The 27,483-nt window shown below is 40.5% G+C and overlaps 1 protein-coding gene across 6 annotated transcripts in view; it reads right to left on the reverse strand.

Moving 5' to 3' along the window:
* Positions 1-3,037: 3,037 nt before the first annotated feature.
* LOC139765625 (uncharacterized) overlaps positions 3,038-27,483 on the reverse strand; it is a 182,907-nt gene continuing 158,461 nt past the window's right edge. For 4 of the 6 annotated variants that reach the window (XM_071693301.1, XM_071693302.1, XM_071693305.1 and 1 more), the window contains 2 exons: positions 10,467-11,053; positions 3,038-5,421 (listed from right to left, as the gene is read on the reverse strand). In XM_071693301.1, the coding sequence (XP_071549402.1) occupies positions 4,759-5,421; positions 10,467-11,053 (1,250 nt within the window). In that variant the 3' untranslated portion in view covers positions 3,038-4,758. Of the gene's footprint in view, positions 5,422-10,466; positions 11,054-11,283; positions 11,718-27,483 lie in introns of those variants that run through there. The other 2 variants (XM_071693303.1, XM_071693304.1) reach the window with 2 other exon arrangements.

Here is a 27,483-nt window from a genome sequence, read left to right on the forward strand (position 1 = left end):
TCTTCAGGGGTAGTGCCACTCCTTCCTTTGTTCTTGTCCTCTCACCAACCCCTGAATTTACTTCCAAGGCATTCCCAAACCACTCTTCCCCTCAACCCTTGAGCTTCGTTTCACTCAGAGCCGAAACATCCAGGTACCATCCTCAAACATACTACCTATCTCTCCTCTTTTTCTCATCTTGGTTATATCTACACATATTTAGACATCCCAGTCTGAGCATTTGAGGAGGATGAGCACTTCCCGCATAACTCCTTCTGTTTCCTCTTTGAGAAAGTTAGAACATAAGGAGGGAGTGTTTCTGGGCCCTGCTCCCGTTCCCTTTAGTTGCCTTCTGGGGGAATGCATGGGAAGTATTCTTTCTCCCCTAACCCCAGGGATAATTGAATTTTAGGGAGAATAAAATGATGTTTTGGAAGAAGGTAAATAAAGTGCGTAGGACAAGAAAACAAATGGGAACATCGTTGAAGGGGGCTAATGGAGAGGTGATAACAAGTAGTGGTGAAGTGAGGAGATGGAGTGAGTATTTTGAAGGTTTGTTGAATGTGTTTGGGTGTTTTGGTTGAGGTGGTGTGTGAAGTGAGAGGGTCAGGGAGAATGATTTGGTAAACAGAGAAGAAGTAGTAAAAGCTTTGCGGAAGATAAAAGCCGGCAAAGCGGCAGGTTTGGATGGTACTGCACTGGAATCTATTAAAAAAGGGGGATGACTGTGTTCTTGACTGGTTGGTGAGGATATTCAATAGATGCATAGATATTCAATAGATGCTTGAGGACTAGCAGAATGCATACATAGTGCCATTGTACAAGGGCAAAGGGGATAAAGGTAAGTGTTCAAACTACAGAGTTATAAGTTTATTGAGTATTCCTGGGAAATTATATGGGTGGGTAATGATTGAGAGGGTAAAGGCATGCAGAGAGCATCAGATTGGGGAAGAGCTGTGTGGTTTCAGAAGTGGCAGTGGATGTCTGGATCAGGTGTTTGCTTGGAAGAATGTATGCGAGAAATACTTAGAAAGACAGATGGATTTCTATGTAGCATTTATGAATCTTGAGAAGGCATACGATAGAGTTGATAGAGATGCTTTGTGGAAGGTATTAAGTGTGTATGGTGTGGAAGATAAGTTGCTAGAAGCAGCAAAATCTTTTTTATCAAGGATGTAAGGTATGTGTACGAGTAGAAAGAGAGGAAAGTGATTGGTTCCCAGGTTTGCAGCGGGGGGAGTGTGATGTCTCCACAGTTGTTTAATTAGTTTATAGATGGATTGTTAGGGAGGTGAATGCAAGAGTTTTGGAGAGAGGGGCAACTATGCAGTCTGTTGTGGATGAGAGGGCTTGGGTAGTGAGTCAGTTGTTGTTCGCTGATGATACAGCACTGGCGGCTGATTCGGGTGACAAACTGCAGAAGTTGGTGGCTGAGTTTGGTAAAGTCCACTCCTAGATATCTAAAACATTTCACTTCCTCCAATTTTTCTCCATTCAAATTTACATCCCAATTAACTTGTCTCTCATTCCTACTGAGCCTAATAACCTTGCTCTTATTCACATTTACTCTCAATTTTCTCTTTTCACACATTTTGCCAAACTCAGTTTTAACACTTGAACCAGCTACTAGAGCTGCATCATCAGTGAACAACAACCGACTCACTTCCAGGCCCACTCATCCCCAGATAACTGCATACTCGCCCCTCTCTCCAAAACTCTTGCATTCACCTCCCTAACCACCCTATCCACAAACAAATTAAAAAACCACGGGAACATCACACACCCCTCCTGCAGAACGACATTCACTAGGAGCCAATCACTCTCTTCCTATTCATACACATGCTTTACTTCCTTGGTAAAAACACGATCTTGTGTATAAAAGATGCAGATAAACCCTACGGAGAAAAAAAAGTGAAGCTGAAAGATCTTTCCTTTATCACATCTTTTGGCAAACGGACAGAAAGGTAAAGTAACATGTAACACATACAGGAGAAACTGAGGTCAGTGTAGTGCTAATCAAGCACAACTGACAAGCCAAGTCATAACAGGTCGGCTGGGTAGGATTCCTCTACATACCTGATTGACACATCAAGTTTTAACTGTTCGGCTCGGCAGAAACCCTTAATATTCCCAGTCTGATATAGCTACACCACAGTGAATGTGGCCATAGAACAGACATATTTGTTGTTTTTCTACTGCTTCTGAATGAATTAGATATATTTGCATTATGCGTGCCTATAAGGCTTAATTCTTTCTATTCTTTAAATGTAAAACTTAGTACTTTATATCTCTTATGACCTGGTCTATTGGATGTTAGTTTCTTGTCCTTACAACCAATATGCTTCGACTGAGAATTGACAATAACCTTTTTTGATTGTGGTTCCCTGTGAGACCTAATCAGATTGTGTATCTAATGTAGTTTTAGCTTTCATGGTAGCTATCTATCAATTATGATGGTTTTTTATTGTGTCATTTTAACAAGCTAGTGGTGTCTAGAAAACACGCATGCAAGCACACAATTAATAACACAGTATATATCAAGATGCCATCTTTTAACATATCATACCTGTTTTCCTCTTCCTGCATTAGCAAGGTAGTGTCAAAAATAAAAAACAAAAATAAGCCTTTAGGAAAAATCCTCATCTGGCTCTCATCACATCCATATCAATATGTGAAATAATTGTAGACTACGACTTCGTAAAGGTTATTTTTACCAAAATTCATAAATCATTACCAAATATACATACCCACAGAATTAGCAGACTCCTAATCATAGTCACCTGACAACTTTTGAGTGACCAATTAGTTATATGGCAGCTAGGAAAGGAGAATTATGCAGCATAATGCTCCAGCCACTGATCCCAGCAAATAAAAAGAATTGTATATACCAGTATGTATAATACATTCAGATCATATTCTATATCCAGAGAGACATTCATTTTAAAGAATTTGTTACAGGGATAATACAGAGTGTCAATGAGATTAAATAACTGTCATTTACGAATTAAAAAGATAAAATCTTTCAACTAAGATAGCCATAAAATACTAAAACTTCTACTACCATAACAGGAAACTTTATTAGATTTTGTTTTCAAACCATGACATACATAACAATTCCAATCTCCTAACAACAACTGAAAGACCAGTTAGTTGTATGGCAACTAGGCAGAGCAAATTAAGCAGCATATGCTGCAGCCAGTGGTGCCAGCAAATAAGAAACTGTATAAATCAGTGAAAGATTATCATACATTCAGATAATATATCCACATCCAGAGAGCCAGTACTTTCAAAGACTGTCAGAGACATTATAAAAAAAAAAAAAAAACACGAATAAAATTTCACCTACAGTACAGGTACACCACCGATTTTCCGGTAACTCATGATTCGGCGCCTTCTTTAGTCCGGGCAAAATTATGAGGGAACTTGAAATCACCGCGGCCACCAGACTAGTTTACTGGGCGGCCACAGATGGCGTTGTTTGTAGGGCGCGTTTATTTACATTCTTTACACTGCACTTGGTGGTGATACCGCAATTCTAAGAGATTCTTAGCTTATTTTGCTTAACTTTAACCCTAGCTATGGCTTCAAAGACATATGAGAGTGTCAATCATGGTGTCAAACGTAAGCACCAGTCCATATCGATCCAATATAAAGTAGAACTGTTGAAAAAATGGACCGTGGTGTTTCGGTGCGTAAGCTGTGTGACATCTATAGTATTGATTCATTAACTGTTTATGATATAAAGAAGCAACGGGAGAAAATAGTGAAATTCTATGCAGACAGCGATTCCAAAAAGCAAATGATTAGAAAAACTATGAAAGATGGAAAGAGTACTGAGCATGATCGAGTGAAGATGGAATGGTTTCGACAGCGTCGGAGTGGACTTGCCAGGTAGCATGATAATGGACCAGGCAAAGTTGTTCCATAAAGAACTTAGATTACAAATGAGCGTGACTATAGTGAAAGATGGCTTCAAAGAATCGTCATGGAATTTCCACGAATAAGGTGTTGGGAGAAAAGCGGTCTGCAAACCACGAAGAAGCTGCCAGTATGTGGATGAATTTGCGAAGCTCGTAACTGAGATCACCTCCGTCCTGAGCTGGTGTAAAATGCAGATGAAACTGCATTATTCTGGCGATACTCATCTAAGAAATCACTGACAACAGAAGATGAAGAAAACCCCACAGGATTCATTTGCTTAATTTAAATTTCTAGCAGTCTATGGTATACTTTAGACACATGGGCGATGTATGATTAGTAAATTAGAGGTGTGTTGATGAATTATTATTATGTAACCACAATTGTTCCGGCAAAATGGTTAATCCGGCAAGGCTTTGGAACCAAGAGTGCCAGAAAATCGGTGGTGTACCTGTACTCCGGTATACATTAAATGACTATAATTTTTCTTCATATATATTTGCCCTTTCCCGCATTAGCAAGAAAGCACTAAGAACAGAGGACTGGGCCTTAGAGAGAAAATCTTCCAGCCTCCAGTCCCTCCCCTTTTAGTCGCCTTCTACAACAGGCAGGGAATATGTGAGATGTATTCTTTCTCCCCTATCCCCAGTGATAACTCTCCATAAATATAAATCTATCTACACTAATATATCCATAAAATATTAGAACTGTGACTAACATAACTGAAAAAATTAATTTGATTTCTCTTTCAAGCCACAATGTACACACCTAACTCCAATTTCCTGCAATGCAAGGGAATGCTTACACAAATGGTCTTAAAACATTGATAAAACATTAAAGGTAAAAAGTAAAGACTAACATTTACATGTCACTTTTACTCTTTGCTTTAAGATAATACTGTGATGGTCGCAAAAAATTACACTCTGGTAAGGTCTCTCTTAAATCTTCTAAATCACAGAGCATACTATGGAACTGATTTTTCATACCACTACATCTACATGAGGATACATAAGCCTTCTGAGAATTCTGTGTATCTTTTTCTTTTAGACACAGTAAACTACTTACTTTCAAATGTGTCTTGACTTTCTCATGTTTCCTACTGCAGTCATAATCATTGGGATGCATTTGGTTTTTGCATACATGAAATGAAAAACTGGACTGCTCTTCACATTCTTTTGGTAATAAAGTACCTTCATTAGAATCAAATGTACTACTATTCTCTCCATCCTTTAGAATACTCTGTCTATCACTTTCCACTTTATCCAGATCTTTCAAACTTTTTTGGCCATGTAATTCATTAAATTCATACTCCTGTCTTCGTTTATATTCTCTTTGCATAAAAACTGTGAATGCTAGCAAAATCTTACATGCTGCATATGGTCTTTTTGCTTTCACTTCCTTCATTATTGTTTCCTGTATGTGTATATTGGTCCCAAGAATAGGGGAAAGGAGGTATGAGAGCCTTTCTTCATCAAAGCTGGTGAAGGGACAACCACCTGTTTCTGATGGCTGAGACCACAGTGCCTGGGAAGAGAGAAAGAGAAATTGAAAATACAAGTTGCTTCTGTATTTCTTTTGATACTGTACAATTTCACATCATTATATTTTCTATATGCTACATATTCACAGCACTAAATACTTGGATATTCCACAAGGTCAATTTTCATTCTACAAGATTTTTTTTTTTCAGATAATCAGCATTCTATATCCTACATACCCACACCAATAAATATTTCATGTTCCTTAAATATGCTTTAAAAACTAATGACTGCAAATATACTATGAAACATTACTAATTCAAATCAATATGTATTCTGTGAAACAAAATCCATAAAATTATCAGTTCAATATCCATGAAACACTTTACAAGCTTACCTTAACAGATGATCTAAAAAGCATCTCACCACATTTACCATATGATACTCTGTCATACTTTTTCCTAAAACTTAGTAGTTTCTATACTTACATATTTTGGCTTTGTATATGTGATTGCCTACTTCACTCAGTATTATCCATTCATGCACAATGTTATCAATAAACCAAACTAATTCTTTTAATAATCTATAATTTGTTTCCTAAAATGAATTCAACACTGTTTGTTTAAAAGTTTGATCAACGTTTTGTTGTCACTGTGATTTAGGAGTTTGATGAATGTCATCAAGTTTCCCTAGCATTTTCTTTCCTTTCTTTGTAACTCATCTCGTTTACTTCACATTCAATCCTTGCTGCCTACCATTTAACCACACACACACACACACAGAGAGAGAGAGAGAGAGAGAGAGAGAGAGAGAGAGAGAGAGAGAGAGAGAGAGAGAGACCACAGCTAGGTAATCCAAAAAGTAATTATTCAACGAGAAAAGAAAAATTTATTTTCCCTCAGTACATTTAGCCTCTTAGAGAGAGAAAAAAAAATGCCATTGGTAGCAAAGATTTCTGTACAATAAAAGGAACCACATTATTCCTAACTAAAAATGAACATAGACGTGAGAAATGAGAAAAATGAGAAAAAAATTGCTGCTTAGATCACTATCGGTGTGCGTGCAAGGATCCCTAGAGTGTGAGGCCCACGGCAAATAACTTAACTAACCTATACCTTCATCTGGCCACACAGTTACTATAACAATGATATATTTTCTCAGTCCTCAGGCACCTCATCTTGGGCCACAGAAATGATCAACCTGACATCTATCAAGTACACTGTCATTCCCTTTCCTGGAATACTCCACTACAATCAAATCCAATCCTGCCACTTTGCCAAACTTCCATTTGGACAAGGATTTCATTGCTTTCTACAATTTCAACACTCACAGTGACTCTCTCCCTCCATTTGCCACTTTGTCTCAAACACACCACATCTACTTCTACATCACATAATATATCAGCAGTCCTTCATAATACATACACCATTTAGTCTTGACATCTTTGCTAGTTACCACTTCCCTGTATGCTCTCTTTACCATTGCCCTTTTTGTTCTTTCCTGCTCACATTATTCACCTCCTTTCAAATAACTTTTCACCATCTCTGAAGAACACCAGTCTTTGCTCATCCTACCTTTCTCTGTCCTATTTTTCTGTTCTCATTTCTCCTGACTTACTTTTGATTTTTCCTGTAGCTACTCCTACCAGTCACTCTCACTCCTTCTTTAAAAATACCAACCTCATTCAACCACTCATTCACTTATATCTAAATTCAATCTCTCCTTATATCGCTACACACAGGCCACTCTTCCAAGATCTTTTACTTTCATCACTTCTATACATATATCATCTCAACTCCTAAATCCATCAATCACTACCACCTGCCAGTTCTCTCCAAGCATTCACATCCAACAATTTCATGTCTGTAAACCTGTCAGTTAGAAAATAATCCAATAATTCCTACTGATCCTCACTAACTCATCCATGTATACTCAATCTTTTTTCTTTCAAACTTGTTTGCTGTTTCTTGTATTAGCAAGGTTGCACTAAGAACTATCAAAGACTTCACTTCTAAAACATATATCTTCTTTTTCAACCTCTCCTCACTCATTCTATCCATGTGTCCAAACCATTTGAGCACACTCCAAGCAGCTTTCTCAACTACACTCTTCTTATATCTTTTCTTTTACTAATCAATCAGCTAAATCACCCCACACCACATATTGTCCTCAAATGTTTCACTTCCAGCACAACCACCCTCCTCTGCACATTTTCAATTATACCATGCCTTGCATCCATACAACACTGGGGCTACTAACCTATAAACATACTCTTTTCTGCCCTTCTAAATAATGACCTCTCTTTCCATACACTACTCTCTGCTCCCAAAACCTTCATCCTCTCACCCACCGTATAATGCACTTTTACTTCCATGGTAGCATTCACTGCCACATCCACTCCCAGGTGTCTGCAACACTTCTCTTCTTTTAAATTTTCACCATTTATATACACACCCTGACTAACATATCCCTTTCCCCTGCTAAACCTAATAACTTTGCTTTTGTTTACATTTACTCTCAGCTTCCTCCATTCACATACTCACTCAATCTAAGGCACCAAATTCTGCAGATTCTCACCTAAAACAGCCTTCAATGCTGTATCACCATAAAAACAACACCTGACTCACTTCCCATGCCCCCTTAACCCCTCCAAACTTCATACTCACCCTTCTCTCCAAGACTTATCTCCCCATCACCCCATCCATGAACAAACTAAACAGCCATGGTGACATCACATATCCCTGCTGCAGACCTAACTTCACCTGGAACTATTCATCCTCCTCTCTAGCTATGCCTTACAATCTTGATAGAAACTTTTTACTTCTAGGAGCCTCCTTCCCACACTGTATATTCATAAGACCTTTCCCAAGAAACCTTTATCAATGCTATCCTTGGCTTTCTTCAGATCCATAAATGCCACAAACAAATTCTTTTTTTTTTTTTTTGAGTATTTCTTACACACGTTCTCTAAGGCAAACACCTAATACACACATCCTTCACCATTCCTGAAACAACATTGTTCCTTCCCAGTCTGATGCTCTGTACATGCCACTATCCTCTCAATCACCACTCTCCCATACAATTCACCAGGTACAATCGACAAACTTATATTTGTGTAGTTCAAATATTCACCTCTATCCCCCTTGCCTTTATACAGTAGCACTATTAATGCACTTCAGCATGACCCATGCACACATTGAAAATCCTAACTAACCAATCAGCAATACACTTACCCTCTTTCTTAAGAAATTCAACTGCAATATCATCCACTCTAGTGACTTTGCAACATTTCATCTCATCCAAGGCTTTCACCACCTCTTCTCCAAACCACATTCCAAGACTCACTTTGCATACCTCCCTGACTCAACATCTTACATGTGCCTCCCTATTATCAAACCCATTCACCAATCCTTCAAAACACTTACTCCATCTTTACCTCAGCTCATCATCACCTGTTACCACTTGAACATGTATCCCATCACCAATATTCCCACGTATTCTATTGTTTTCTCACACTGTTAACCTACTTCCAAAACACCTTATTCTCCCTAAAGTTTACTGATACGTACCTCCTACTGCTTTCTCTTGTACATTTTTGTGCATCATTTGCACTCCTACCCTGTAAGCACTGTCTATAAACCTTTCTTTTTCACTAGCAACTTTCTTCATCTCACCCTTTTTCACTTGCCAGCACTTCTTCCACACATATTTCTTACATACATTCCTCATCAACTCCCTTTGCTTCATTTACTCTCACCTCTGTCCATTGTATACCCTCTTTTCCAAACACCTCCAGAAATCTTCACCCTTACCTACACCAGGTAATGATCAAACATTTCCTAACCCCACTGCCCTAGCTACCCCTCTCAACACTTTCTCACCCAAGAGTCTCTCCTTTGCACTCATCAATTAGTATGTCATCCAGTAATGCCCATTTACCATCTTTCCTAATCACTCAGATATACACCTTACATCTTTTTACACCAGGTATTCCCATTCACCAGTCCTTTTTCAGCACAACCCCATAAGCTATTCACCATTTTTATTCACCTCACTGAATGACCAATGTTCCCCAACTGCTACATTAATACTCTTGCATATAAATCACCCATCACTAATACCCAATCTTTCATATCAAAGCTGCAGAATCACTCACTCAGTTGCAACCTAAATACTTGTCTCTCATCATCATCTTTTTCATGTTCAGGTATATTAGCACTAATAAAATCACCTATCTCTTACACTCCACTTTCATTTCTGCCCACATCAATCCTTACACTTTAATACATCCTCACACCTGCTTTGGCAGTAGTGCTACCCCTTCCTCAGCTTTTACCCTCATGCCAATCCCTAAGACTTTCCCAAACCAATTTTTCCTTTTACCCTTGAGGGATGTTTCACTCAGATCCAAACAGCTAAGTTCCTTTCCCTAAAAATACCATCTTTCTCTTCTTTCTTCTCATCTTGGATACATCTACACACAATCAGACAATCCAGCATGAGCCTTTGAGGAGAATGAGCATTCCTCACTTCTCTTCCGTCTTTTAAAACGTAAGATACAAGAAGGGAGGTTTAAACCCCTGCTCCCCCGTATTCTTATGTATGCACTTTTTAAGGTCTGGATTCCTGATCACCATTCATCTTCCGGTATGCAACTCATATGCCTTTTCCCCATTTTCATATACACTAGGGATGCAATGCCCTCCAATTATACCCTCAACAGTTTCAACAACAATCAGATTTCCCCAGTGCCAAATTTGATTCCTTGTATCAAAACTCACAAATTACTCACTTAATTTCAACCAAAATGCACACCTTTAATCTTCAATCCTTTCAGTAACCACGCCATCTCTCATTAATTTTTTGAAATTAAATTTCTTACTTCTTTACACTTAAATACAGCCATTTTTTGTTTCTGTTCTCTCACTAACCCAATCATTTACCAAATGAACATTCAACATCATTTCAATCAGCTAAAACACCCAGGATTCTCTCATTAAATATAGTGCTAACTCTCCCTTGTTTCCATCATCCTTGACAGAGAAACTTTACACAAATTACATATTTGTATGTGAATACTCGAAAACTTACCTGAAGAGAGGAGCAGGAATGTGAAGTATAATTAGTCCTGCCACCTTCCATACCATACAGATGCCTGATGCCATAGGTGTATCGACTCCTATCACAGCCTTCCCAAGAATGAGAACAGCCAGTCCCTCTGTGAGCCTTTGAATAAAAACTTTCCCATAGTGCTAAGTTCTCCATTACAGGTAGCCCAATATCCTTGAGAAACAAAGTGTAACGTATCCTGGCATGATGACGAAGACGACTAGTACTAGACAGGATTTTATGAAGTTCCTGCATACAGAGAGGAAAATAAGGGACTTGGTTTTCAACATCTCTGCACTTGAGGCTATGGGAAGTCAGAACCATATTAAAACCACCTTGTTGTTTTCTGTACAATCTAAACAAACTTTTCTTTACTTGATTCATTCTAGCATCATCAATGACTAAATCTTGTGTCTCACAATGAGACAGCTGCCTTAAGCCCAGTTCTAAAGTTATTGTAAAAACTGAACTCAACAACTGTGATAAAAGCTGGCAATGTATATTTACTTCACCGGAAATTACAGCAACATTCCGCTCCTTTACCAAAGGAATAACCATAGTCCATGGCACTGAAAGAAAATTGAAAAGAAAATCAAATTAAATCTGAGGACACAATAAATAAGTTCAGAAGAAGAAAAGAAAGGAAAACTAAGTCATTGTTTAGGGGATTCTGCCTATGATAATGAACTGTAGGCCTTATTTCTAGCACATAAACACAGCCATACAAGCATCTAAGAGCATACTCACATCATGGATTTTAGGGACAAACTTATGGATCAAAACTAAAGAAAAGTTAAACCTTTAAAACTATTTCTTTCCCACTCTAAACATTCCTCCTTTAACTCTTTTGCCTTGGACTGAACAATGGCATGTGAAGCATCTGGGGTAAACCATGGAAAGGTCTGTGAGGCCTGCGTTTTTGGTCGTTTTTGGTGCATAACACATGACAGCTAGAGACTGAGTGTGAACAAATGTAGCCTTTTTTGTCTCTTTTCCTGGTGCTACCTCGTTGAAGAAGGGGGTAGCAATTGTATTTTCCTGTGGGGCCGGATAGCAACAGGGATGGATAAAGGTAAGCAAGTATGAATATGTACATGTGTATGTAGTACAGTATATGTCTGTGTATGTATAGCATGTATGTGTATGTACATGCGTGTATGTGGGTGTTCATGTACTATATGTTTATATGAGTGAATGGGCCATTCTTCATCTGTTTCCTGGCGCTACCTCACTGACGCGGGAAACAGTGATTATGTATAATAATAATCCCCTATCCCTGGGGATAGGGGATTAAGAATACTTCCCACGTATTCCCTGCGTGTTGTAGAAGGCGCCTAAAAGGGGAGGGAGCGGGAGTCTGGAAATCCTCCCCTCTTGTTTTTTTTTTAATTTTCCAAAAGAAGGAACAGAGGAGGCCAGGTGAGGATATTCCAAAAAAGGCCCAGTCCTCTGTTCTTAACGCTACCTCGCTGACGCGGAAAATGGCGAACAGTTTAAAAGAAAAAAAGAAAGAATAATAATAACAAAAAAAGTTAACTTGGAAACTTAGAAATTCGGATTTAAGACATGGTTACCAAAAACTAATTTCCCTCTGAAGCGATATGTGGAATCATCCCCAGGACCTTGACACCATTGATGCTGTGCAATGCGTGCTGTTAGCATGGGGAGTAAATGTCACGTGCATATCGGACATGACACCGAGAATGGTGAGAAATTTGTTCTGAGGGAGTGACCATCCATTCAAGGTGACTAAAGGGTGTATGCTTGATCCACTTCTGTCTGGGGTTTAGAGTGATTGTGGGGATGCTGACGTTCTGTTCTAGTGAGCCATTTTCCCCGTTAAGTAATCTAAAGCTGCATGTCTGTCACTGCTTCTGTGGTGTCGTGAATATGAGGTCATCTGCATATGAAAGGGCCTTCTTGTTGAGGTTTGCCTGATGTAATGGGACTTTGTGCAGGAAGAGAATGAAGAGAATTGGAAATAAAACTGCTTCATGGAGAACTCCACCGTAGAGTTTAAGTGTATTAGAGGTCAAGCCATTGTCAGTGGCTCTGACATGCTGGTTGGCTATGAAGTTGGCCATCCAATTTTTGTCAATGTTTTGGTGGGTGGTGTTAAAAGTGTTCTGTCTAAGGATGTACCAGGGAACAGTGTCAAAATGTTTTGCTTTGTTGACATCTATTACCAAAAATAATGTCATACTTGTTCACCATTTGCTGCGTTATCTAAGTAGCACAAGGAGGAGATGGAGATCCATTGTTTCCTGAGTTAGTGAGGCAGTGTCAGGAACAGTTGAAGAAAGTCTGCATTCACTCACATCCATTCTCTGGCTATCACACAATGCACTGAAACCACATCTCCCTATCCACAACCAGGCCCAACAGGCCCTTACATGGTATCCCCTAGCCATTTCACAAGCTATGGATCAGTCAAATTACAGTACATCACCCCCCGTATGCATCATCATTTAAATTCACTTGATACTGTGCATGCCTCGCATCCTTCAGCATGTTCAGGCTCCAGTCACTTAAAATCTGCAATACTCCTGCCTTCCATCTCCAATTTAGTTTCTCACTTCTTGTCCTCTCCACTTCAGGTACATATATCCTCTTTATTAACCTCTCCTTACTCACTCCAACTTTCCAAACCATTTCAGCTAACACTCTTCAGCTCTCTCAACCACACTCTCCTCACTTCCAAACCTATCACTCACCCTTCTAATATTCGTTCAAACCACCACATACCATAAACTGCCCTAAAACGGTTCATTTCTTATACATACAACCTCCTCTTCACAACCATGTTTAAAGCATAAGCCTCGCATCCATAAAACATTGTTGGGATGACAACATCTTCAAACATGCCCATTTTTGCCCTCTGATATAACAAACTCTTCTGCACATTCCCCAATGCTCCCAGAACCTTAGCACCCCTCACCCAACATATTACTCACTTCCACTTCCATGGTTATTTTTGTTGCCATGTCCACACCCAGGTATCTAAAATATTTCACTTCTTCTTAGTTTTCTCCATTCATACTCTCACCTCAACTAACCTGTCTGTCTGCCCTCCCAAACTTATAACCTTCACATCTACTCTTAACTCCCTCCTTTTCCACACTCCCCCAAACTCAAGTCACCAACTTTTGCAGTTTCTTACTCAAATTTGCCACCAGTGCTGTATCACACACTAGAGACTGCATACACACCAATTTCTCCATGACCTTTTGTATTTTCATCCCTCATCATTCCATCCATAAGCAAATCAAACAGCCATGGTGAAATCATACAACCCTGATGCGAGCCAACACTCGCTCTTCTCTCTTCCTACCCATACTTCCGTTTCTAGCAGATTTCCTCTCATGCCATTATTTTTCCTTTTTTTAAATGGGAGGCTCCAGTCAAGGACAAAATTCCCTACAGAGGCTGGGCCATATATGAAATATCAAGAAATTGATGAAAAAAAGCAAGGACAGAGAAAGGTATTTACAAATTTTGGAGGAAGTGAAAAATCTGTCTTTTAAAATGTCCCACGTCATAGCTATTAGGAAAGACATGAAAGGACAGAGTGTTCTAAATCTTTAAGGTGTAGCGACAGAAACAGTTAATAAAATGGCACACCTTGAGTTGCCAAAAGCTATACAGTAACAATATGATGCAACAGCTTGCCAAATATTGCATGATCTATCTAATGGCAGGGGCACACAAGTAACCAGTTTCAGGAACAAAAACCAAAGTAACATCTCCATAAGTGACAAGTGGCATAAGGCAAGTGGAATGAGGTTAGCCTGAGGGAACTGATAAGTTGGATTGCTTTCAACTCATCTCTCTTGATCAAGGATGCAGAGCTGGAACCTCCCTAAATGTAAGGAGCAGTACTCCATACAAGGACGGATCAATCTTCTATATAAATGGAGCAACTGCCCAGAAGATAAGAAATTTCAACATCTAAACAAGAATCTCAGTTCCTTAGAGGCAGGTTTAGCTATTTCCATTATGCAAGGTATTCAAGATGGTGTGTATGTTACAGTAATACAAAGTATGTTCATCATGTCAAGAGGTGGAATTACAGATCCATCAAAGATGACAGGAAAGTTGAAAGGAATTTTTGATAGAGAAATGGGTAGCAAATGGGTCTTGGAGGCATTAAACTTAACCAGACTTCATCTACCCCACTGAAATATCTTATTAATTCTAAGTTTCCTGAGGAAGTTGAGTAGACGAGATGCAGACAGATTGAGAGAAGGAGCAAATTTGAAAAATGTAGAGGAATGCTGTGATGAGTCAGTATGAATGCATTTGGTAATCTGTAGAAGAATGGAAATCATTAAATGAACAGGAGAAAAGTGTACGAGACATGACACAACATTGAGGTACACCACTGCTAATGGACAACCACTGAAACAGATTGGCCGGAGAGGAAACTAAATGAGGGTGAGAAACCAAAAGAGGAGAGATTAGGGATGAGACCCTGATGCCACACCCGATTAAAGGCTTTAGATATATCCAGAGTAACTATATAGGAGTCCCTAAAATCTTTCAGAGATGTTGACCATACATTAGTAAGATAGGAAAGGGGATCATCAGTGGATCTTACCAAAAGAAAGCCATACCGGTGATCAGAGAGAAGGCTGTGAGATCCAATATATCTGAGGGTATGGGAGTTGAAGGATTCAAAGACTCTGGAAATAGCAGTCAACAGGACAGTAATTAAAGGAGTTAGTATGGCCATCCTTCTTCAGGACAGGTTGTACCAATGCAGGCTTCCAAGAAGAAGGAAGCATTTTGGTTTTTAAACAGCAATGAAACAGACAAGCAAGCACAGCTAAGTTCGGAAGTACACTCTTTCAGTACACAAGGATGGATGCCATCAGGTCCATATGCCTTGTTTGTGTTTAGAGAGAAGCCTTTTTGGACAGTTAAAAGAGATTACAGGGAGGGGCACAGGATTAATAACATGAGCATCAAGGAATGAAGGATTGTTTGAGTCATCCAAGGTAGAGTTAGAAGAAAAACAATAATCAAAGAGAGTAGCTGTGTGTACAGGAGAGAGTCTCAGTACTCTCAGAATGGAAAAGTGAAGAACAGGTAAAGCGACACAAGCTGTTAGCAATTCCTTTAGCTAAAAACCAGAAAGATCTAGTAGCAGATGAAGAGGAGAGCTTACTGCACTTCCTCTGAATAAAGAAATGCTCTGCCTCAGATAATGTACTTGCCATGATCACAAGCAGTGATAAGTGCTCAATGGGGAAGGAGGAAGAAGAGGTTTCCCTGCCTGATACACCTGATCCCTTGCCTGAATGGCCTCAGAGCAAGAGCAGTTAAATGATGGACTAGAAGTGGTAATCTTGGAGGAAGAGGGTAGTGATTCCAATCCCAGGAAAAAAAAACTGTTATGTATTTGGTATAGACAGAAGCATCGATATATATGGGACAGAAATGTACCGAAGGAAAAGCTGAAAAGAATTTTTGTAAGTTATTTCAGTCAGCATGTCAATATCTATATTTAGAAGGGGCTGCTGGAGAAGGAGGTGCTGTTAAATAAAAATTGATATACTAACAAAAGTATGGCCAGATGAAACAATTAGGGGTGAGATGGTGTACCCACAGCAAGAAGGATTAAAGGTGAAACACAGATCCAAAATATTAGGAGAGGGGTCATAGTGGTCAGGAATATGGGTGGGATGGATGAGAAATTTTTCTAGATCACTGAAAATGAAAAACGTGAGGGCTCTAATCCCCCCAACACCCATATGGGAGAAGTTCAATTATTCTTTAAGGTGAACATTGAAATCTCCTAGGTAAAGCATCTTAGCTTGTGGGTTGAAAAAAGTTATAAGACTTGTAGAATCAGGAAAGAAGTAGGCAAAACAAAGTAAAACAGCTGTATCTGGGAGACACACCTTGAGCCAGATAACATCAAAGTTTTGGGAATCAAATTCCTCAGGGCATGCCATAGGTACAATCATGTTGAAATAAGAAAAGACAGTAACTTGAACTGGAGCCTTGATTGGAGGTTATAGTCAGATATGAGAAAGGGATTATGGGAACATTACTAGACAACTAGATCTCAGATAGAAGTCAGATATTAGTGGAGGTACAAGACAAATGATGTTCAACAGAAAAGAGCTTACCAGAAAGACCACGAATGTAGGTATAGTGAACAAAAAATGAGGCAGGTCTATTAGAGAAGAATGAGTCATAGGAGGGGCAAGTCCTACCATGTAAGCCCTCCCTCTCATTAGCAGCAGAGTCGGGCAGGAACCTTGGAATTCTCTAAGTTGGTCTCTGTGTCAAATTTGGAGCATTCACTTTTTACAGAAAAGAGTACAGAAAGCATAGGGGATTGGCTATGAAATCCCTAATGAGAGCCATTATGGTATGTCAACAGATGGAGGTGCTTGAAACAGATAGATACAAAGGAATAATAGGAAGAGGATCTTCATGATAAAGATATGTGGATGATGCCTGAGAGTACAGATATAAACAACAAACTAAGGATGCTAAACAACATAGGAAGGGACGTCTAATTCATGGTGGAACTCTACAGAATGTTTGCAAGTCATGATAATTTCATATTTTTCTTGTTGGTGTATAAAAAACAGGACCAAAACATGAGAGATAATTGGATTCTTTCTATGACCCATCAGGCTCTGCAGTGAGGAATATTTAGAGCACGAATTCAAATGCATTTCCAAGGCTTCCAGTACATTAAAGTATCCACAGGGACTCATCCACATATCAAAGAGGAAAGCAGTTAAGACACCTGAAAGAAAGAGGGATGAGAGAGCAGGTAAGGACAGTGAAATACTTAGCAGCCCCTAATTCTAGACTGTCAGAAGGATTGGATAGCACTTTGCTAAAAATGGGTATAAGAGTAGCCAACACCACGGAAACAAGAACTGGACATATTGTCAAAGAGGAAAGAAAATAAGAGAGTGGAATTATCTATCAAGTCCCATGTAGCAGATGTGAGGCTCAGCTTTTGAGGAATGTATGAACACACAAAACATCCACCTCAATCATGGTTTAAACAGGCAAATATGGGCACCTCCAGAAATGGGAAGAAGCAAAGATCATGCACACAATTCTAAGGAAGAGGGGAAAAATAAATGAAGTAGCACATATCATTTCTCACAAATCTCAAAATCACTAGGAGAACTTCTTCAGTTTAGCCAGGGCAGCAGGGACAAGGATTGTGACAGATGTTAAGGAGGCGAGATTTACAACTAATAATCTGGGAGAAAGACTGGTTAAGACACCTTGTCTGAGTGTGGTAATAGTTTCTGGGCATCCAGATGACCCTTTGGAAATGGCGAATATGTATGAAAAAAAGAATAGATATATGTGAAGCATGTGAAGCATCTGGGGTAAACCATAGAAAGTTCTGTGGGGCCTGGATGTGGAGGGGAGACTGAGTGTGAACGAATGTGGCCTTTGTCATCTTTTCCTAGCACTACTTCACACACATGAGGGGGAAGTGGGTTGTTATTTCATGTGTGGCGGGATGACGATGGGAATGAATGAAGGCAGACAGTATGAATTATGTACATGGTTATATATGTATATGTCTGTGTGTGTGTATATATATGTATACATTGAGATGTATAGGTATGTATATGTGCTGTGTGTGGACGTGTATGTATATACATGTGTATGTGGGTGGGTTGGTCCTTTCTTTCGTCTGTTTCCTTGCGCTATCTCACTAACGCGGGAGACAGCGACAAAGCAAAATAAATATAAATAATATATATATATATATATATATATATATATATATATATATATATATATATATATATATATATGGAGTGAGTATTTTGAAGGTTTGTTGAATGTGTTTGATGATAGAGTGGCAGATATAGGGTGTTTTGGTCGAGGTGGTGTGCAAAGTGCGAGGGTTAGGGAAAATGATTTGGTAAACAGAGAAGAGGTAGTAAAAGCTTTGCGGAAGATGAAAGCCGGCAAGGCAGCAGGTTTGGATGGTATTGCAGTGGAATTTATTAAAAAAGGGGGTGACTGTATTGTTGACTGGTTGGTAAGGTTATTTAATGTATGTATGACTCATGGTGAGGTGCCTGAGGATTGGCGGAATGCGTGCATAGTGCCATTGTACAAAGGCAAAGGGGATAAGAGTGAGTGCTCAAATTACAGAGGTATAAGTTTGTTGAGTATTCCTGGCAAATTATATGGGAGGGTATTGATTGAGAGGGTGAAGGCATGTACAGAGCATCAGATTGGGGAAGAGCAGTGTGGTTTCAGAAGTGGTAGAGGATGTGTGGATCAGGTGTTTGCTTGGAAGAATGTATGTGAGAAATACTTAGGAAAGCAAATGGATTTGTATGTAGCATTTATGGATCTGGAGAAGGCATATGATAGAGTTGATAGAGATGCTCTGTGGAAGGTATTAAGAATATATGGTGTGGGAGGCAAGTTGTTAGAAGCAGTGAAAAGTTTTTATCGAGGATGTAAGGCATGTGTACGTGTAGGAAGAGAGGAAAGTGATTGGTTCTCAGTGAATGTAGGTTTGTGGCAGGGGTGTGTGATGTCTCCATGGTTGTTTAATTTGTTTATGGATGGGGTTGTTAGGGAGGTGAATGCAAGAGATTTGGAAAGAGGGGCAAGTATGAAGTCTGTTGGGGATGAGAGAGCTTGGGAAGTGAGTCAGTTGTTGTTCGCTGATGATACAGCGCTGGTGGCTGATTCATGTGAGAAACTGCAGAAGCTGGTGACTGAGTTTGGTAAAGTGTGTGAAAGAAGAAAGTTAAGAGTAAATGTGAATAAGAACAAGGTTATTAGGTACAGTAGGGTTGAGGGTCAAGTCAATTGGGAGGTGAGTTTAAATGGAGAAAAACTGGAGGAAGTGAAGTGTTTTAGATATCTGGGAGTGGATCTGGCAGCGGATGGAACCATGGAAGCGGAAGTGGATCATAGGGTGGGGGAGGGGGCGAAAATTCTGGGAGCCTTGAAGAATGTGTGGAAGTCGAGAACATTATCTCGGAAAGCAAAAATGGGTATGTTTGAAGGAATAGTGGTTCCAACAATGTTGTATGGTTGCGAGGCGTGGACTATGGATAGAGTTGTGCGCAGGAGGATGGATGTGCTGGAAATGAGATGTTTGAGGACAATGTGTGGTGTGAGGTGGTTTGATCGAGTAAGTAACGTTAGGGTAAGAGAGATGTGTGGAAATAAAAAGAGCGTGGTTGAGAGAGCAGAAGAGGGTGTTTTGAAATGGTTTGGTCACATGGAGTGAATGAGTGAGGAAAGATTGACCAAGAGGATATACGTGTCGGAGGTGGAGGGAACGAGGAGAAGAGGGAGACCAAATTGGAGGTGGAAAGATGGAGTGAAAAAGATTTTGTGTGATCGGGGCCTGAACATGCAGGAGGGTGAAAGGAGGGCAAGGAATAGAGTCAATTGGAGCGATGTGGTATACCGGGGTTGACGTGCTGTCAGTGGATTGAATCAAGGCATGTGAAGCGTCTGGGGTAAACCATGGAAAGCTGTGTAGGTATGTATATTTGCGTGTGTGGACGTATGTATATACATGTGTATGGGGGTGGGTTGGGCCATTTCTTTCGTCTGTTTCCTTGCGCTACCTCGCAAACACAGGAGACAGCGACAAAGCAAAAAGAAAAAAATATATATATATATATATATATATATATATATATATATATATATATATATATATATATATATATATATATATATATAATCCAGAAATCCTCCCCTCCTTGTATTAACTTTCTAAATTGGGAAACAGAAGAAGGAGTCACGCGGGGAGTGCTCATCCTCCTCGAAGGCTCAGAGTGGGGTGCCTAAATGTGTGTGGATGTAACCAAGATGTGAAAAAAGGAGAGATAGGTAGTATGTTTGAGGAAAGGAACCTGGATGTTTTGGCTCTGAGTGAAACGAAGCTCAAGGGTAAAGGGGAAGAGTGGTTTGGGAATGTCTGGGGAGTAAAGTCAGGGGTTAGTGAGAGGACAAGAGCAAGGGAAGGAGTAGCAATACTCCTGAAACAGGAGTTGTGGGAGTATGTGATAGAGTGTAAGAAAGTAAATTCTCGATTAATATGGGTAAAACTGAAAGTTGATGGAGAGAGGTGGGTGATTATTGGTGCATATGCACCTGGGCATGAGAAGAAAGATCAAGAGAGGCAAGTGTTTTGGGAGCAGCTGAATGAGTGTGTTAGTGGTTTTGATGCACGAGACCGGGTTATAGTGATGGGTGATTTGAATGCAAAGGTGAGTAATGTGGCAGTTGAGGGAATAATTGGTATACATGGGGTGTTCAGTGTTGTAAATGGAAATGGTGAAGAGCTTGTAGATTTATGTGCTGAAAAAGGACTGATGATTGGGAATACCTGGTTTAAAAAGCGAGATATACATAAGTATACTTATGTAAGTAGGAGAGATGGCCAGAGAGCGTTATTGGATTACGTGTTAATTGACAGGCGTGCGAAAGAGAGACTTTTGGATGTTAATATGCTGAGAGGTGCAACTGGAGGGATGTCTGATCATTATCTTGTGGAGGCTAAGGTGAAGATTTGTATGGGTTTTCAGAAAAGAAGAGTGAATGTTGAGGTGAAGAGGGTGGTGAGAGTAAGTGAGCTTGAGAAAGAGACCTGTGTGAGGAAGTACCAGGAGAGACTGAGTACAGAATGGAAAAAGGTGAGAACAATGGAAGCAAGGGGAGTGGGGGAGGAATGGGATGTATTTAGGGAATCAGTGATGGAGTGCGCAAAAGATGCTTGTGGCATGAGAAGAGTGGGAGGTGGGTTGATTAGAAAGGGTAGTGAGTGGTGGGATGAAGAAGTAAGATTATTAGTGAAAGAGAAGAGAGAGGCATTTGGACGATTTTTGCAGGGAAAAAATGCAATTGAGTGGGAGATGTATAAAAGAAAGAGACAGGAGGTCAAGAGAAAGGTGCAAGAGGTGAAAAAAAGGGCAAATGAGAGTTGGGGTGAGAGAGTATCATTAAATTTTAGGGAGAATAAAAAGATGTTCTGGAAGGAGGTAAATAAAGTGCGTAAGACAAGGGAGCAAATGGGAACTTCAGTGAAGGGCGCAAATGGGGAGGTGATAACAAGTAGTGGTGATGTGAGAAGGAGATGGAGTGAGTATTTTGAAGGTTTGTTGAATGTGTTTGATGATAGAGTGGCAGATATAGGGTGTTTTGGTCGAGGTGGTGTGCAAAGTGAGAGGGTTAGGGAAAATGATTTGGTAAACAGAGAAGAGGTAGTGAAAGCTTTGCGGAAGATGAAAGCCGGCAAGGCAGCAGGTTTGGATGGTATTGCAGTGGAATTTATTAAAAAAGGGGGTGACTGTATTGTTGACTGGTTGGCAAGGTTATTTAATGTATGTATGACTCATGGTGAGGTGCCTGAGGATTGGCGGAATGCGTGCATAGTGCCATTGTACAAAGGCAAAGGGGATAAGAGTGAGTGCTCAAATTACAGAGGTATAAGTTTGTTGAGTATTCCTGGTAAATTATATGGGAGGGTATTGATTGAGAGGGTGAAGGCATGTACAGAGCATCAGATTGGGGAAGAGCAGTGTGGTTTCAGAAGTGGTAGAGGATGTGTGGATCAGGTGTTTGCTTTGAAGAATGTATGTGAGAAATACTTAGAAAAGCAAATGGATTTGTATGTAGCATTTATGGATCTGGAGAAGGCATATGATAGAGTTGATAGAGATGCTCTGTGGAAGGTATTAAGAATATATGGTGTGGGAGGCAAGTTGTTAGAAGCAGTGAAAAGTTTTTATCGAGGATGTAAGGCATGTGTACGTGTAGGAAGAGAGGAAAGTGATTGGTTCTCAGTGAATGTAGGTTTGCGGCAGGGGTGTGTGATGTCTCCATGGTTGTTTAATTTGTTTATGGATGGGGTTGTTAGGGAGGTAAATGCAAGAGTTTTGGAAAGAGGGGCAAGTATGAAGTCTGTTGGGGATGAGAGAGCTTGGGAAGTGAGTCAGTTGTTGTTCGCTGATGATACAGCGCTGGTGGCTGATTCATGTGAGAAACTGCAGAAGCTGGTGACTGAGTTTGGTAAAGTGTGTGGAAGAAGAAAGTTAAGAGTAAATGTGAATAAGAGCAAGGTTATTAGGTACAGTAGGGTTGAGGGTCAAGTCAATTGGGAGGTGAGTTTGAATGGAGAAAAACTGGAGGAAGTGAAGTGTTTTAGATATCTGGGAGTGGATCTGGCAGCGGATGGAACCATGGAAGCGGAAGTGGATCATAGGGTGGGGGAGGGGGTGAAAATTCTGGGGGCCTTGAAGAATGTGTGGAAGTCGAGAACATTATCTCGGAAAGCAAAAATGGGTATGTTTGAAGGAATAGTGGTTCCAACAATGTTGTATGGTTGCGAGGCGTGGGCTATGGATAGAGTTGTGCGCAGGAGGATTGATGTGCTGGAAATGAGATGTTTGAGGACAATGTGTGGTGTGAGGTGGTTTGATCGAGTGAGTAACGTAAGGGTAAGAGAGATGTGTGGAAATAAAAAGAGCGTGGTTGAGAGAGCAGAAGAGGGTGTTTTGAAGTGGTTTGGGCATATGGAGAGGATGAGTGAGGAAAGACTGACCAAGAGGATATATGTGTCGGAGGTGGAGGGAACAAGGAGAAGAGGGAGACCAAATTGTAGGTGGAAAGATGGAGTGAAAAAGATTTTGTGTGATCGGGGCCTGAACATGCAGGAGGGTGAAAGGAGGGCAAGGAATAGAGTGAATTGGAGCGATGTGGTATACCGGGGTTGACGTGCTGTCAGTGGATTGAATCAAGGCATGTGAAGCGTCTGGGGTAAACCATGGAAAGCTGTGTAGGTATGTATATTTGCGTGTGTGGACGTATGTATATACATGTGTATGGGGGGGTTGGGCCATTTCTTTCGCCTGTTTCCTTGCGCTACCTCGCAAACGCGGGAGAAAGCGACAAAGTATAATAAAAAAAAATAAATATATATATATATATATATATATATATATATATATATATATATATATATATATATATATATATCACCCATCACTATAACCCGGTCTCGTGCATCAAAACCACTAACACACTCATTCAGCTGCTCCCAAAACACTTGCCTCTCATGATCTTTCTTCTCATGCCCAGGTGCATATGCACCAATAATCACCCATCTCTCTCCATCAACTTTCAGTTTTACCCATATCATTACCCACCTTTGAATGCAAAGGTGAGTAATGTGGCAGTTGGTATACATGGAGTGTTCAGTGTGGTAAATAGAAATGGTGAAGAGCTTCTAGATTTATGTGCTGAAAAAGGACTGGTGATTGGGTATACCTGGTTTAAAAAGCGAGATATACATAAGGATACCTATGTAAGTGGGAGAGATGGCCAGAGAGCATTGTTGGATTACGTGTTAATTGATAGACGCACGAAAGAGAGACTTTTGGATGTTAATGTGCTGAGAGGTGCAACTGGAGGGATGTCTGATCATTATCTTGTGGATGCAAAGGTGAAGATTTGTGGGGGTTTTCAGAAAAGAATAGAGAATGTTGGGGTGAAGAGAGTGGTGAGAGTAAGTGAGCTTGGGAAGGAGACTTGTATGAGGAAGTCCCAGGAGAGACTGAGTACAGAATGGAAAAAGGTGAGAACAAAGGAGGTAAGGGGAGTGGGGGAGGAATGGCATGTATTTAGGGAAGCAGTGATGGCTTGCGCAAAAGATGCTTGTGGCATGAGAAGTGTGGGAGGTGGGTTGATTAGAAAAGGTAGTGAGTGGTGGGATGAAGAAGTAAGATTATTAGTGAAAGAGAAGAGAGAGGCATTTGAACGATTTTTGCAGGGAAAGAATGCAAATGAGTGGGAGAGGTATAAAATAAAGAGGCAGGAGGTCAAGAGAAAGGTGCAAGAGGTGAAAAAGAGGGCAAATGAGAGTTGGGGTGAGAGAGTATCATTAAATTTCAGGGAGAATAAAAAGATGTTTTGGAAGGAGGTAAATAAAGTGCGTAAGACAAGGGAGCAAATGGGAACTTCAGTGAAGGGGGCAAATGGGGAGGTGATAACAAGTAGTGGTGATGTGAGAAGGAGATGGAGTGAGTATTTTGAAGGTTTGTTGAATGTGTTTGATGATAGAGTGGCAGATTTGGGGTGTCTTGGTCGAGGTGGTGTGCAAAGTGAGAGGGTTAGGGAAAATGATTTGGTAAATAGAGAAGAGGTAGTAAAAGCTTTATGGAAGATGAAAGCCGGCAAAGCAGCAGGTCTGGATGGCATTGCAGTGGAATTTATTAAAAAAGGGGGTGACTATTGTTGACTGGTTGGTAAGGTTATTCAATGTATGTATGATTCATGGTGAGGTGCCTGAGGATTGGTGGAATGCTTGCATAGTACCATTGTACAAAGGCAAAGGGGATAAGAGTGAGTGCTCAAATTACAGAGGTATAAGTTTGTTGAGTATTCCTGGTAAATTATATGGGAGGGTATTGATTGAGAGGGTGAATGCATATACAGAGCATCAGATTGGGGAAGAGCAGTGTGGTTTCAGAAGTGGTAGAGGATGTGTGGATCAGGTGTTTGCTTTGAAGAATGTATGCGAGAAATACTTAGAAAAACAAATGGATTTGTATGTAGCATTTATGGATCTGGAGAAGGCATATGATAGAGTTGATAGAGATGCTCTGTGGAAGGTATTAAGAATATATGGTGTGGGAGGCAAGTTGTTAGAAGCAGTGAAAAGTTTTTATCGAGGATGTAAGGCATGTGTACGTGTAGGAAGAGAGGAAAGTGATTGGTTCTCAGTGAATGTAGGTTTGCAGCATGGGTGTGTGATGTCTCCATGGTTGTTTAATTTGTTTATGGATGGGGTTGTTAGGGAGGTGAATGCAAGAGTTTTGGAAAGAGGGGCAAGTATGCAGTCTGTTGTGGATGAGAGAGCTTGGGAAGTGAGTCAGTTGTTGTTCGCTGATGATACAGCGCTGGTGGCTGATTCATGTAAGAAACTGCAGCTGGTAACTGAGTTTGGTAAAGTGTGTGAAAGAAGAAAGTTAAAAGTAAATGTGAATAAGAGCAAGGTTATTAGGTACAGTAGGGGTGAGGGTCAAGTCAATTGGGAGGTAAGTTTGAATGGAGAAAAGCTGGAGGAAGTGAAGTGTTTTAGATATCTGGGAGTGGATTTGGCAGCGGATGGAACCATGGAAGCAGAAGTGAATCATAGGGTGGGGGAGGGGGCAAAAATTCTGGGGGCCTTGAAGAATGTGTGGAAGTCAGGAACATTATCTCGAAAAGCAAAAATGGGTATGTTTGAAGGAAAAGTGGTTCCAACAATGTTGTATGGTTGCGAAGCGTGGGCTATGGATAGAGTTGTGCGCAGGAGGGTGGATGTGCTGGAAATGAGATGTTTGAGGACAATATGTGGTGTGAGGTGGTTTGATCGAGTAAGTAATGTAAGGGTGAGAGAGATGTGTGGAAATAAAAAGAGTGTGGTTGAGAGAGCAGAAGAGGGTGTTTTGAAATGGTTTGGTCACATGGAGAGAATGATTGGGGAAAGATTGACCAAGAGGATATATGTGTCAGAGGTGGAGGGAACGAGAAGTGGGACCCCAAATTGGAGGTGGAAAGATGGAGTGAAAAAGATTTTGAGTGATCGGGGCCTGAACATGCAGGAGGGTGAAAGGCGTGCAAGGAATAGAGTGAATTGGAAAGATGTGGTATACCGGGGTCGACGTGCTGTCAATGGATTGAACCAGGGCATGTGAAGCGTCTGGGGTAAACCATGCAAAGTGTGTGGGGCCTGGATGTGGAAAGGGAGCTGTGGTTTCGGTGCATTATTACATGACAGCTAGAGACTGAGTGTGAACGAATGGGGCCTTTGGTGTTTTTCCTAGCGCTACCTCGCACACATGAGGGGGAAGGGGGTTGTTATTCCATGTGTGGCGGGGTGGCGATGGGAACAAATAAGGGCAGACAGTATGAATTATGTACATGTGTATATATGTATATGTCTGTGTGTGTATATATATGCATACATTGAGATGTATAGGTATGTATATTGTGCGTGTGTGGAAATGTATGTATATACATGTGTATGTGGGCGGGTTGGGCCATTCTTTCATCTGTTTCCTTGCGCTACCTCGCTAACGCGGGAGACAGCGACAAAGCAAAATAAATAAATAAATAAATAGGGGGAGAAAGAATACTTCCCACGTATTCCCTGCGTGTCATAGAAGGCGACTAAAAGGGAAGGGAGCGGGGGGCTGGAAATCCTCCCCTCTCTTTTTTTTTTTTTTTTTAATTTTCCAAAAGAGGGAACAGAGAAGAGGGCCAGGTGAGGATATTCCCTCAAAGGCCCAGTCCTCTGTTCTTAACGCTACCTCGCTATCACGGGAAATGGCGAATAGTTTAAAAAAAATATATATATATATATATATATATATATATATATATATATATATATATATATATATATAGCCCACGCCTCGCAACCATACAACATTGTTGGAACCACTATTCCCTCAAACATACCCATTTTTGCTTTCCGAGATAATGTTCTCGACTTCCACACATTCTTCAAGGCTATCAGGATTTTCGCCCCCTCCCCCACCCTATGATCCACTTCCGCTTCCATGGTTCCATCCGCTGCCAGATCCACTCCCAGATATCTAAAACACTTTACTTCCTCCAGTTTTTCTCCATTCAAACTTACCTCCCAATTGACTTGACCCTCAACCCTACTGTACCTAATTACCTTGCTCTTATTCACATTTACTTTTAACTTTCTTCTTTCACACACTTTACCAAACTCAGTCACCAGCTTCTGCAGTTTCTCACATGAATCAGCCACCAGCGCTGTATCATCAGCAAACAACAACTGACTCACTTCCCAAGCTCTCTCATCCCCAACAGACTTCATACTTGACCCTCTTTCCAAAACTCTTGCATTCACCTCCCTAACAACCCCATCCCTAAACAAATTAAACAACCATGGAGACATCACACACCCCTGCCGCAAACCTACATTCACTGAGAACCAATCACTTTC

Source organism: Panulirus ornatus, chromosome 55 (genome assembly GCF_036320965.1).
Source record: "Panulirus ornatus isolate Po-2019 chromosome 55, ASM3632096v1, whole genome shotgun sequence".
NCBI classification, from domain to species: domain Eukaryota; kingdom Metazoa; phylum Arthropoda; class Malacostraca; order Decapoda; family Palinuridae; genus Panulirus; species Panulirus ornatus.